Here is an 11,553-nt window from a genome sequence, read left to right as displayed (position 1 = left end):
ATAGGTGATAATCCGTGAATGTGGGTTCGCCTTTTGGGAGGACGAGGGATGTGAATGTGGGTTCGCCTTTTGGGAGGACGAGGGATGGCTAAGAATATGGATTTTGTAAGAAGGAAAGAAGAATTATCTCTAGAAATTTGTTTCAAACTAAACTAAATCCTTATTTGTTGTATTTCACTGTTTCTTTCTACTTCTTCATGCCAGCAGGAATTCAATCATGAAGCTTTCCAGATGGACACCTCCAGCCTTCCCCAGTGCAAGTTTTTGAAAATTGATATGGGAGCACACGGATTACACGCCTTTGAGATGATCGTGTCACATCTCCTCAGGAAATGCTCTAATGCAAGAAAACTGTATGTTCATTGGACCCACTTCAGGAAGGTATGCTGTCTATTTATTTGGATAATTGAGTGTGGTGTATCCTGGCCACCTGTTTTACATGCATGATTTGGCTACAGCTACTTTGGAGTTCGAAGCCAAAATCCATTTTTGCGTAAAAGTTGTAAAGATCGTTGGTACATTTGCATTAGCGGGTTCAATTTTGTTTCACTGCAAATCCCAACCTTAATTTTACCAGTTCTTGAAGTACAGTACATTTTTCCTTGTGGTGAATGAGATTTGAGGGGAAATGCACACAGATTCTCACGTGGCACAGATGATCTTGTTACATCTCCTGATTCAACAAACGTTATAGTGCAAGAAAATTGGATGTTCATTGGATCAGCATTGGAAAGTTATCTTGTCTACTTATTTGACTATTAGTTGCACGTGTGAACATCCTTTTTTTATATTGTATACTAACCTAGTGTCAAACTCCGAAGCCAAAGTCCGTTCATTTGATTTTCTTTGCAGTCCTGATGTGTAGCTAGTTTCACTAATTCTCCAACAATTTTTTCTTTGCCAGAAATAAATTTGTGAGAGGAAATGCACGCTGATCCATCTGTTTCTCCCTTTTTCAGGAGTCGTATACGTATAATCCACTCTCCAGGTCCATGGACAGGGAGGAGGAACGAGTATATTCTTCGTGTGGTCAGCTAACCACCGACCGCGTCGCCCTGGACTCACTCTCGAAGAAGTAGAGCTCAGCTTCTCCATGGTGGGAGATCGCGTGGTGGTGTAACTGGTGAAGCTGGTACTGCTTGTCTGTAGGCCAACCCTGAGAAGGTTGGCCATCCGCGCACACCGGGCTGCTCCGATGTTGAGCACCGCAACGCCGGAGGCCATCACCGGCTTCTGCCGCCCAGAGACGAGCGTCAAATTTTACAAAATCCAAGAGTTTTGAGTAATGAGTTGGCTGCTAATCCCTGTGATTGTGTAACCAGCCTGAATGTTTAACTCTTGTTATTGGTACTTGTAAGGAATTGAACGTTGGACGGATCCAGCATGTTGTACTGCAGAAATTCCTAGTTCTCTGAAACATCGACCACGCAGGGTTTGAAACATAGAGAGTAGCAGCTCCCGCTTGATACATACTTGTAGGGAGTACAGAGATGATGTCTTTGTCACGCTTCGACTAGAGTTGCACTTATGCAGACCAGCTAATAAGTTCAACAGCAGTGTGGTGTGACCGTGTGAGTGGTGTGTCTCTGTGTGGGTCTTTGTGTTTGAGTTTTGACATTCGAGGCAGTGTAAATAAACCAATTTTCTTCTTTTCCATCCCCAATTCAAAGAAACCCAGCTCTGCTGCGTGTTTCAAAGAGGGAAAAGAGGCCACATGGATATGGGAAAACTTGAATCATCAGCTAACAGTCCATCAATAGAGACCTGTCCTGGCTCCTGGGAAAAAAAATACACTGCTAAGTGCTAACATGATCCATTGGAAATAAGTTTACGACACGTCAAAAAACCAAAATCATTAAAAAGTTCTTACGGTAACTATTAGTGGCCTATCTCAACATGAACAAATTGTCAAATCGTCAAGTAGCACATATGGTGATCACAAGGATCTAGACAAGACTTAAATTCACCAACAATCCATTTTGAATATAAAAAATTGCAAATACCAAATATTATTTACACTACAAATCCCTGCAATATGCTAGTAACTTGAAGTTTTGTGAACTGCAAAAGGCCAAAAAGACTATGATAAAAAAGCTAACCACTTCTTATCCTTTAATTGTTCTTGATGAAATAGATGGTGGGAATCCAAAGTACGGGTAACAAGAGGAGGATCCCATTCTACTGACCCTCGCAATATTGGAAGTTTTAGTCTTGAGTGAGAAACAGACATAATTAACATATGACGGACCATTGAAATATGGCGGGTGTGCTAGGAAAAGGTATCCTTCGGCTAAACCAATGAATCCATTTAAGCAAGGAGAGCACAGTGGGGTTGTATCACTCATATGCCATTCATTGTCCCTTCCACTGCCATTTTGCATAAAGGTGTAATACTCCACAGATGTACCTTCCCAATCATAATCCGGAGTAAACATATAATCTTGGAGTAAACATCCCAAGATTTCCTCCGCCTGCCTCCACGATGGCAATACTCTGATTGTAGAGTTCAGGTTGGAGGTCAATGGAGGAGAACTCCATCGTGTCCATGTCAAGCTTGAGCAACTTGTTTAGATCTCTTATTTTCCAGTAGCAGCAGCTGTACGCAAATTGGGGCGTCTCCAACATGGGTTGTCTTGGTGGTATGTTGAAGCTCAGAACAACCCAACTAGTAGATGCACCAACACTCCAGCAACCAGAGGTCGAAGAGAAGACACATACCACCAACCCTGTCCGGCTTTCTATCGTGCGAAGCACTCTGAATGATGTCTCCTCCCAGTCTCCAGAAGGGAGTGACTCATCGAAATAGTAGATATTTCGTTCCTCGATCTGGACGTAGGCGAGAAGATCCTCGTGTATGCGAGGCAGTAGCAGGTATTGCCGGAACAAGGGGTTGCACACGGCGAGATCCGGCAAAGCGAAGCTGTCGGCGTCGTTCCCGTGGACAGGGCTGGCCTGAAGAAGGACGCGGCCGTGACTGACGTCGCAGGGACCCCACCCGAGCTCGGAGCTGTTGGGGATGTAGTCGAAGGAGAAGCCGGCGGCGTTGCCGAAAGAGCGGGCGACAGGAGCGTTGGGGTGGGGCGCCTCCACGGGCTGGAAGCCCACGCCTCCGGCGCCGAGGAAGCCGAGGAGGAGGGGCGGGTGGCGGTGGCGGCGTTGGAAGGAGGGATCGGCGATGAGGCGGCGGAAGGAGGCGCAGGCGGTGGAGGCGCGGGCGAGGTCGGCGTGAGACGCGACCCGGTGGAGGCGCGGGCGAGGTCGTCGGCGAGGGCGGCCAACTGCCGCGGCGACGCCATGGGTTCCAGGCGGGGGCGAATCGACCGATCCGACGACGCCATTGCCGGATGGCCTCCTGAAACAGACTTCCCTATCGCTATGCAGGCGATGTGTGCGGGCGAGCGAGCTGCGTGGGCGCGTGGCGAGCGAATTCACTCAAGCCGAAGACATTATCCCCTCCGACTAGCAGCATCGAGAAAGGCAAAGCCTTCCGCCTTCTCTCCTGCCGCAGCCTGATCTGCGCCATCATTCCTTTGCTGCTCCTGTTCCAGACGCACGCTGCCCGCCGCGCGCGAAGGAGAAACGGCGTCCGCGCCGGCGCCAAGCAAGGCACACGTGACGAAGCAGGCAAGCGGCGCCAGTCCTTTGCAGCTCTCCCGCGTCCCTGTACGCCCTCCTCAGTTGGCGCAGCATGCTTCATTCTAGTCCATCAAGTTAAAAGATGATTACCCTCGTTGAAATACTATGTGCCTAGTTATTCCCTAATAAGATTCAGATTGTATTGAGTAATAGTGAGAAAATGGAATCCCGTTACAAGTAGGGGCAAATTTTTTATGTGGAAATGCTTTCTAAATATTTCATATAGGGGTAAACATGGGTATATTTGCAAGTGTAAATTTGTCTTCTTTTAGCTCATTTGACACCGCTATGTACTCGAATATTGGTAAATTTTGTCTTCAAATTTAAAAAGTAAGTGTAAAATCATAAAGTGGATAAAAATGAGGGTAAAATTATAATTGGAACGAAAGTTGGAGAAGAACGCAATAGCCCTATATACGTAATACATGTATACAACCTCGAACCTTGGTATCCTACCATTTTTGACACCGACACGTGGGGTCCACATGGCAGTTCTGGCTTCAACCCGAAGCCAAGTGGGGACAAAATATCACAAAACCAGATAAACCCCCGTCTCCCTTCCTCCCTCCCGCGCCCGCCCCTCCACCACTCGCTCTCCTCCTCCGTCCACCTCCACACCACCATGCCCGCCTCCCTCCTTCCCTCGACCTTCCTCCCTCACCGCCTGCGCCGCCTCGGTCCCGCCGGCTGCACCACCTCCCCCGCCGCCGCCTCCTCGGCCCCTGCTCCCTTGAGCCGCTACGACTTCGAGCCCCTCCTGTCCTACCTCTCCTCCCCGTCTGTATCGGCCTCCCTCACCTCGTCGTCCCCACCGGCATCCGTTCCGGCGCCCGAGCGCCGCCTCGCCGCGTCCTACTCGGCCGTTCCGTCTCACGAGTGGCATGCGCTGCTGCGGGAGCTCGCCGCCAGCGACGCGTCGCTGCCGCTCGCCTTCGCGCTGCTGCCCTTCCTCCACCGCCACCGCCTCTGCTTCCCGCTCGACCTGCTCCTCTCCTCGTTGCTCCACTCGCTCTCCGTCTCCGGCCGCCTGCTCCCGCACTCGCTGCTGCTCTCCTTCCCGCCGTCGCTCACCGACCCGCCTTCGCCGCTGCTGCTAAACTCCCTCCTCGCCGCCTCCGCCGCGGCCTCGCGCCCCGCCGTCGCGCTGCGGCTGCTGGGCCTGCTCCGGGAGCACGACTTCCTCCCGGACCTCGCGTCCTACTCGCACCTCCTCGCCTCGCTGCTCAACACCAAGGACCCGCCCGACGCCGCACTTCTAGAGCGTCTCCTCGGCGACCTCAGGGAGTCGCGGCTCGAGCCCGACGCGCCGCTCTTCTCCGACCTTATCTCGGCCTTCGCGCGGGCGGCGCTCCCGGACGCCGCGCTTGAGCTCCTCGCCTCCGCGCAGGCCATCGGGCTCACGCCGCGGTCCAACGCGGCCACCGCACTCATTTCCGCGCTTGGCACTGCGGGGCGCGTCGCCGAGGCGGAGGCGCTCTTCCTCGAGTTCTTCCTTGCTGGGGAGATCAAGCCGCGGACGCGCGCTTACAACGCGCTGCTCAAAGGGTATGTGAGGATTGGGTCGCTCAAGAATGCAGAGCAGGTGCTCGACGAAATGTCACAATGTGGTGTCGCGCCAGATGAAGCCACCTATAGCTTACTTGTGGACGCTTACACAAGGGCTGGGAGGTGGGAGAGTGCGAGGATACTGCTCAAGGAGATGGAAGCTGATGGGGTGAAACCAAGCTCTTATGTGTTCAGCCGGATCCTTGCAGGGTTCCGTGACAGGGGAGATTGGCAAAAGGCGTTTGCAGTGCTCCGAGAGATGCATGCTAGTGGGGTAAGGCCGGACCGGCATTTCTACAATGTCATGATAGATACATTTGGGAAGTACAACTGCCTGGGGCATGCAATGGATGCGTTTGACCGTATGCGAGAAGAAGGGATTGAGCCGGATGTTGTCACATGGAACACTCTCATTGATGCACACCGTAAAGGAGGGCGGCATGACCGGGCAATGGAGCTGTTTGAGCAGATGCGTGAAAGCAATTGCCCACCAGGCACGACCACATATAACATCATGATCAATTTGCTTGGAGAGCAAGAGCGTTGGGAGGGTGTGGAAGTAATGCTATCAGAGATGAAGGAGCAGGGACTGGTACCGAACATCATCACATATACTACTCTTGTGGATGTGTATGGAAGGTCCGGTAGGTACAAGGAGGCAATTGATTGCATTGAAGCGATGAAAGCTGATGGCCTGAAGCCATCGCCTACTATGTACCATGCATTAGTCAATGCATATGCTCAAAGGGTAAGGAAATTTTTTATATTGTGGCTTATTTTTTCCATTGTGGTTATGAATGATTATTCAGTAACTACCTGATTATGCCCAGCTAGAGATAACTAACCCTTAGCCTTGATGGTACTTTTGAGATACTTTTCATAATAGCCAGTATTGTTCTGCCAACAAAAGACCTGCACAATCTAATTAGATAGGACCTATATGTTCTGATATCAATACCTACGTAGTCGATTTCTAAAGTCAGTGTATGATATGATAGTTTGCTTAGTTATGTATACATATCAGTTGCAATGTGCTCGATATATTTCTGCCAGATTAAGTGAATTTATCTTATTCAAATTAAAATTTTGGGTTATCATGGTTCATGCAATGATTATCTGCAGGGTTTAGCAGACCATGCGTTAAATGTGGTCAAGGCTATGAAAGCAGATGGTCTGGAGGTTAGCATCTTAGTGTTGAATTCGTTGATTAATGCTTTTGGTGAAGACAGAAGGGTTGTTGAGGCCTTCTCTGTGCTGCAGTTCATGAAAGAAAATGTGAGTGGTGTTTCTGTCATCATTTTGTTATGATCTGTTTCGGATACTCATATTACGCGTTCTTCTGTTCACGCTGTCTTTGGCAATTCATCTGCGTGTAATGAAAGTTTGCTATGTTCTGCATTTCATACTGCAGGGTTTGAGGCCTGATGTTATAACATACACAACATTGATGAAAGCCTTAATTCGTGTTGAGCAGTTTGATAAGGTAAGCACAAACTCTTGTGTGCATCCTTTCTCCTCGCCACAATAAACTAGAGACAACTCAGATCAAAATCTTACGTACTCACTAAGTTACATGCTATCAAATCCATTAGATCTAACAGATCTGATCCAATTTGCTATTCTAGCTTTTGTTCTTCTCAGATAATTAGAGTAGCAGCTACTGCATTTTACATGGTTGTATAAGTCAACTAGTTATCTTCAATATTACAATTTGTATTTCCTGAATGATTTATATAGTTATAAATCTGCAGGCTCCAATGGGGTAATAGCCGAATAGGCATGGACTGAATTCTTAACCTTGTGGTTTTGCCAATGATTTAACAGGTTCCTGTCATCTATGAAGAAATGATCACATCAGGATGTGCCCCTGATCGAAAAGCTAGAGCAATGCTACGGTCAGCTTTAAGATACATGAAACATATGAGGGTTGCATAGGCTATTTAGACACAACTACTGATCAAACCTGATGGAATTATAATCTTTCTGCTGATCTTATTAAACTTTTCAACACAAGGTTAGTGCTGGTCTGATGCCCACATTTTGCTGTAGATTTTCTCAAGTTCATCAGATAACTGTTTTTTCCTGAGACGTATGGTTGTCTTCATCAGGTGAAGCATTCTGACTGGTACACTCTGCTTTTGCGCATGACAGAATCATGATATCTTCATCTGTCCTCCTAATCACTAAGGAGAAGACATGTACATCTTGATCATTTGCAACAGAAAGGAGACTAACGCAAGACGCCAAGGAATGAGGACCTTGATATAGGAAACAAATACGGTGTCCCAAAATTTGAATTGGAAACTTAGAATTGATATTCAATTCCAGTATTTTGCTGAGACAATAGTCCCATTTGTTTCCGCTTATAAGCGGCTTATCGGTGGAAATAAGCGAGAATCTCGCCAAACGTTTTGCTTATTTCCACCGATTCTCGCAAGTGTATCCAAACAGGGCTAATGAATTGCAACAGGGAATCAGAATTCCAGCTATTCCAGATTGTACTTAGATGCAGACGTCTGTAGAATTTGTGTAGGGCAATACAAAGGAAATGTATTATATTTTTATTGCCTCAAAACTAACTATTGGCTTTGCTCTTATCATTTTGAATTTTCTTTTTATAACGTGCAAACTCGAATTTTATTACCAAGACAATGAAATTACAGACCTAACAGCACTGGTAGGACTACCAAGGATGACACCCCTAGCGCGCAGCCTAACATCCAGCAAACCCAACAGATTTTTGTACAACAACAAAAAAACGAGGCATGATAGTGAAAATGCACGCAGGTTTCATAATGATGTCATCAAAATAAATTAAACAAAAGAGTGCCGAATTGCTGATATTCTAACACTAAATATGGTAAATGGGAACACATTGTGTGTTCTCAAAAACATGGAAATTTAAGGAGGTGCGCGCATATTGATTAAAATAAAAATAGCAAGCATACAAAATTAGTACGCTGGACATAAGAAACATTAAGAGTAGCCATATCTTGAACAAAATGTACACATAGATAGCTACATTGCAATGAAGAGTTGGCAGGTACGCAACGAACTTCCAACTTTAAACAATACTAGCAGCCTAACGATAGATCTGCTGTAAGGATAGCAATAGGCTGAGCCTCACTTCTTCCCAATCTCTATCAACAACCAATCCTTCCTCATGTCCATTGGAAGTGCCATAAGACATTCAAACTTGCGATCACTGCTTGTGAGGATACAATAGGCCCTTAGCAAATCATCACGTGCTAAATTGGGTATCGCTTGAAGTGCTGCAAAAATTTCCTTAGGACATGCAGACTTTGGCTCCTCTTGAGTCTCATTTGACTTCATAGATATTTGGAAAGAATTTTTTATGCTACCAGACATGCAAAAGAGTGCATCCTTTGTTCTGAACCTCTTCATTCTGCCTTGTTTGTTTGATTGGGTCAGCATGGGCGGTCCAGGACGGTATTGACTGCTAGGTCCAGATGTTGAAGGTGAACTTGGACTTGGAGTATGGTGACGAACATCTTCGGCAACCTTCATTGCCACCTCTTGGCCATTCTCAGCACCTGCGCTAACATCCTCACTTGTGGCAGCATGGTCTCTGGAAAATATTAGGCTTATTGCATCCCAGTTCTTGATAACTTTATGCTGATAGCAAGCAGCAGCTTTGTTTTTCTGCAAAATAGCCATCAAAGTTCAACTACATGCCTGAACTCGTTCCAATACAAACTACCAAAAATGAATCCATTTACCCCACCTCTATGTATCTGCTCCAAGCATCCTCATTGTGAATCACAAGCTTGTTCCTGTCCTGATCCCACTCAAATCCATCATGGGCGAGTATTCTGCCAAGGACATTGCAGTGCTTGTCGAACGTCTTGCATCTTGACATCACATGATCCTTTGTGATGTCCACGTTGCACTTCTCCCGCACATTTCTCACTGCCGCAGTGTATACATGTGGCTTCCATCCATTAGCTGTGTGATCCCCATTGTTGTGATGCTCAACAAGAACATCCAGGAGTGCCTGATCCATATCATCCGTCCAAGTAAGATAGCCTCTATACTTCTTCTTACCATTGCTCGCACTCATGGTGTACCAGATCTCTTATGCTAAAATCAGGAAAGAAACGTATTAGACTTTTCAAGTATGATAAAGCCTGATTTATAAGCTTTGGATGCTAAAATGAATCATTTGATAGAATTTGGAAGTATAATCCAGCAAATGAATTCTTAAAGTCAATGTTCATTTCTTCCTTCCTCTGGCATAAGCTTTATACACTAGAAACAAGCACATGACTACATGGATCTTGCAACATACCTGATGCCCTTACTGCACCTTGCTTGTGTTGTCTACTTGTCTGCTAGACACCTGGGCTAGCACAGGACTCCAACCTGCACGTACGCAAGTTTCAGCAATCACAAGATTTTCAGGAACCAGGAAATCCAAAACTGAACAATATAACGGAGAGCATGCATAAAGCAAGGTTGAGTGATTATAAAAAAACAACAAAAAAAAAGGCAGAGTCGCGTCGGGTAGGCGGAGGAGGGGTCCTGAAGTTGGATGTAGAAACCGGCGGCCGGAACTGCGAAATGTGGAGGGGGGGGGGGGGGGGGGGGGGGGGGGGGTTGCGCTGCCGGAGCGGGTGAGGGGGTGGCGGCGGCGGCGTACGGGAAGACGAAGGTCTGCCGGTGTGCCGCAGCCTTCGGGTAGGATTACGACAGGAGTAGGAGAATTCGCCGGAGGAGGGGAGCCGAGGGTCGAGGAGGGCCTAGAATAGCGCCGGCGAAGAGGAAGAAAGGGAGGGACGGAGGGTGGTGGAGATTTACCTGTAGCCTAGCGTCCGGGAGACGAGACGAGGAGCGGCGGCGGCGGCGCCGCGGAGGCCTCAATTCCACAGGATTCCGGGGTTGGGGTTCGGAATTGTGTGGCTTTCCTTTGATAGCTGAAGATTATTCCACGTGGATTCAAATTCCGTAGGTTAGCTGAAATCCAAAAGAAAATGTTAGGGGCCTCGAATCCCCGGTTGAGTTAGGCTCACTAGTTGATAACATAATAAAGAGTACAATCCCCTCGACCATCTAAAAAAACTCCTGAAATTAATTTTAAATTCTGTTGAGTTGGTACATTCTTATCCTTAAAGCAAGATTAAACAACCATGTCATTAAGATATCTCGGAATTTACATTGGGCTATGAATGTTAAAACATTGAATTCTAATAATTTTTGCTATTTCTAAATTGCATTTCGATATAGATTTTGCAAAAATTTGTCCACGGCAACACAAAAAAAAAATCATCCTACCATCTTATTGCCTCAAAACTGGCATGCCGTTGTATCTCCTTTATCGTTAAGGCTCTGGTTTGAAATTTGGCAAACAATTCCTGATAGGAAATCAAATCCCGGGAACTTCTTGGGACTGCTGCTACCCCACCCTGTCCGCAAAAGGCCGCGCGCTCAGCTTATCTCCGTCGTGGGCCGACGTTTCCACGTGAAACAACGGAACCGAGCGTGGGCCAGGAAACGCACCATCCGAGTTTTCTCTACGACGTTCCTCACTTCCTCCACCCGCGACAAGGAAACAGAGGAAAAATAGTATCAAATCCGTTTCCGAATCGATCTCACCCTGATGGCCTGATCACGGATCGAATCACTTATTAGATACCGCCGGCGCCGATCCATTCCCCAAACCGATGAGGGGAACGGATCAAGGCGACGTCGGCGGCTGCTGCCGAGGCGGAGGCGCGGACCGCATCAGCAGCCTCTCCGACGACCTCCTCCACATCATCCTGCTCCACCTCACGAACGCCGCGCCGAGGCCGCGCGCACAAGCAGCCTCTGCCGCCGCTGGCGCCGGGTCTGGGCCTACCTCCCGGAGCTTTCTTTCTGCTACCAGAACGAGCCGGTGTCCGCGGCGCAAGCGCACATTCGCGTCGACGCCGCCTTGGCCGCCCACTCGGCGGCCACCGTCACCCGCCTCGAGATCACGATACCGGACGGGTCGCCCGGCATCCCCACGGACAGCGTCTCTCCGTGGCTGCGCTTCGCCTCGGAACGCCTCACGGGCGAGCTCTCGCTCTCGCTGCCCTACAACAGCGCGGAGCAGGAGGAGGAGGAGCTCCTGCTTCCCCCGTGCGAGAGGCTCACGGCCATTCGCTTCGACCTCAACCGCACGCTGCGGTTCCAGCTGTCCCCGACCGGCGGCGCGTTCCCGGCGCTGGCCACCCTCAAGATAACGAACGCCCGCGTCGACGGCCGCGAGCTGGAACGCTTCCTCTCCACCCGCTGCCCACGCCTGGAGGAGCTCATCCTGGAGTGGATCACGCTGCGAGATGGAGCTCCTGTCCTCTCCATCCGCTCCGACTCGCTGCGGCGTCTGGAGAC

General features: G+C 48.6%; 2 protein-coding genes and 1 long non-coding RNA gene across 4 annotated transcripts; 1 reads left to right on the top strand and 2 right to left on the bottom strand.

Annotated features, from left to right (window-relative positions):
* Positions 1-2,083: 2,083 nt before the first annotated feature.
* On the bottom strand, positions 2,084-3,523 carry LOC117844422 (uncharacterized). The gene is made up of 2 exons (XM_072291910.1): positions 3,465-3,523; positions 2,084-3,352 (listed from the first exon to the last, which is right to left on the bottom strand). Exons 1-2 carry the CDS (start codon positions 3,521-3,523, stop codon positions 2,416-2,418), a joined length of 996 nt encoding a protein of 331 aa, XP_072148011.1. The 3' UTR covers positions 2,084-2,415.
* A 671-nt stretch (positions 3,524-4,194) lies between these two features.
* LOC117844887 (pentatricopeptide repeat-containing protein CRP1, chloroplastic) lies at positions 4,195-7,778 on the top strand. Of its 2 annotated transcripts, none has more exons than XM_034725712.2 (5): positions 4,195-5,929; positions 6,304-6,456; positions 6,593-6,664; positions 7,006-7,195; positions 7,333-7,778. In XM_034725712.2, exons 1-4 carry the CDS (start codon positions 4,259-4,261, stop codon positions 7,114-7,116), a joined length of 2,007 nt encoding a protein of 668 aa, XP_034581603.1. In that variant the 5' UTR covers positions 4,195-4,258; the 3' UTR covers positions 7,117-7,195; positions 7,333-7,778. The 2 variants fall into 2 exon arrangements, with proteins under 2 accessions (XP_034581603.1, XP_034581604.1); XM_034725713.2 differs by having other exon boundaries at positions 7,290-7,778.
* A 370-nt stretch (positions 7,779-8,148) lies between these two features.
* On the bottom strand, positions 8,149-10,143 carry LOC117844888 (uncharacterized). Its single transcript, XR_011897504.1, has 4 exons — positions 10,000-10,143; positions 9,491-9,564; positions 8,927-9,282; positions 8,149-8,844 (listed from the first exon to the last, which is right to left on the bottom strand). It is a non-coding gene; the product is annotated as an uncharacterized lncRNA (long non-coding RNA).
* Between the last annotated feature and the right edge of the window lie 1,410 nt (positions 10,144-11,553).

The sequence above is a fragment of the Setaria viridis genome, chromosome 2, assembly GCF_005286985.2.
Source record: "Setaria viridis chromosome 2, Setaria_viridis_v4.0, whole genome shotgun sequence".
NCBI classification, from domain to species: domain Eukaryota; kingdom Viridiplantae; phylum Streptophyta; class Magnoliopsida; order Poales; family Poaceae; genus Setaria; species Setaria viridis.
This window is presented reverse-complemented; position numbering and strand designations above follow the sequence as displayed.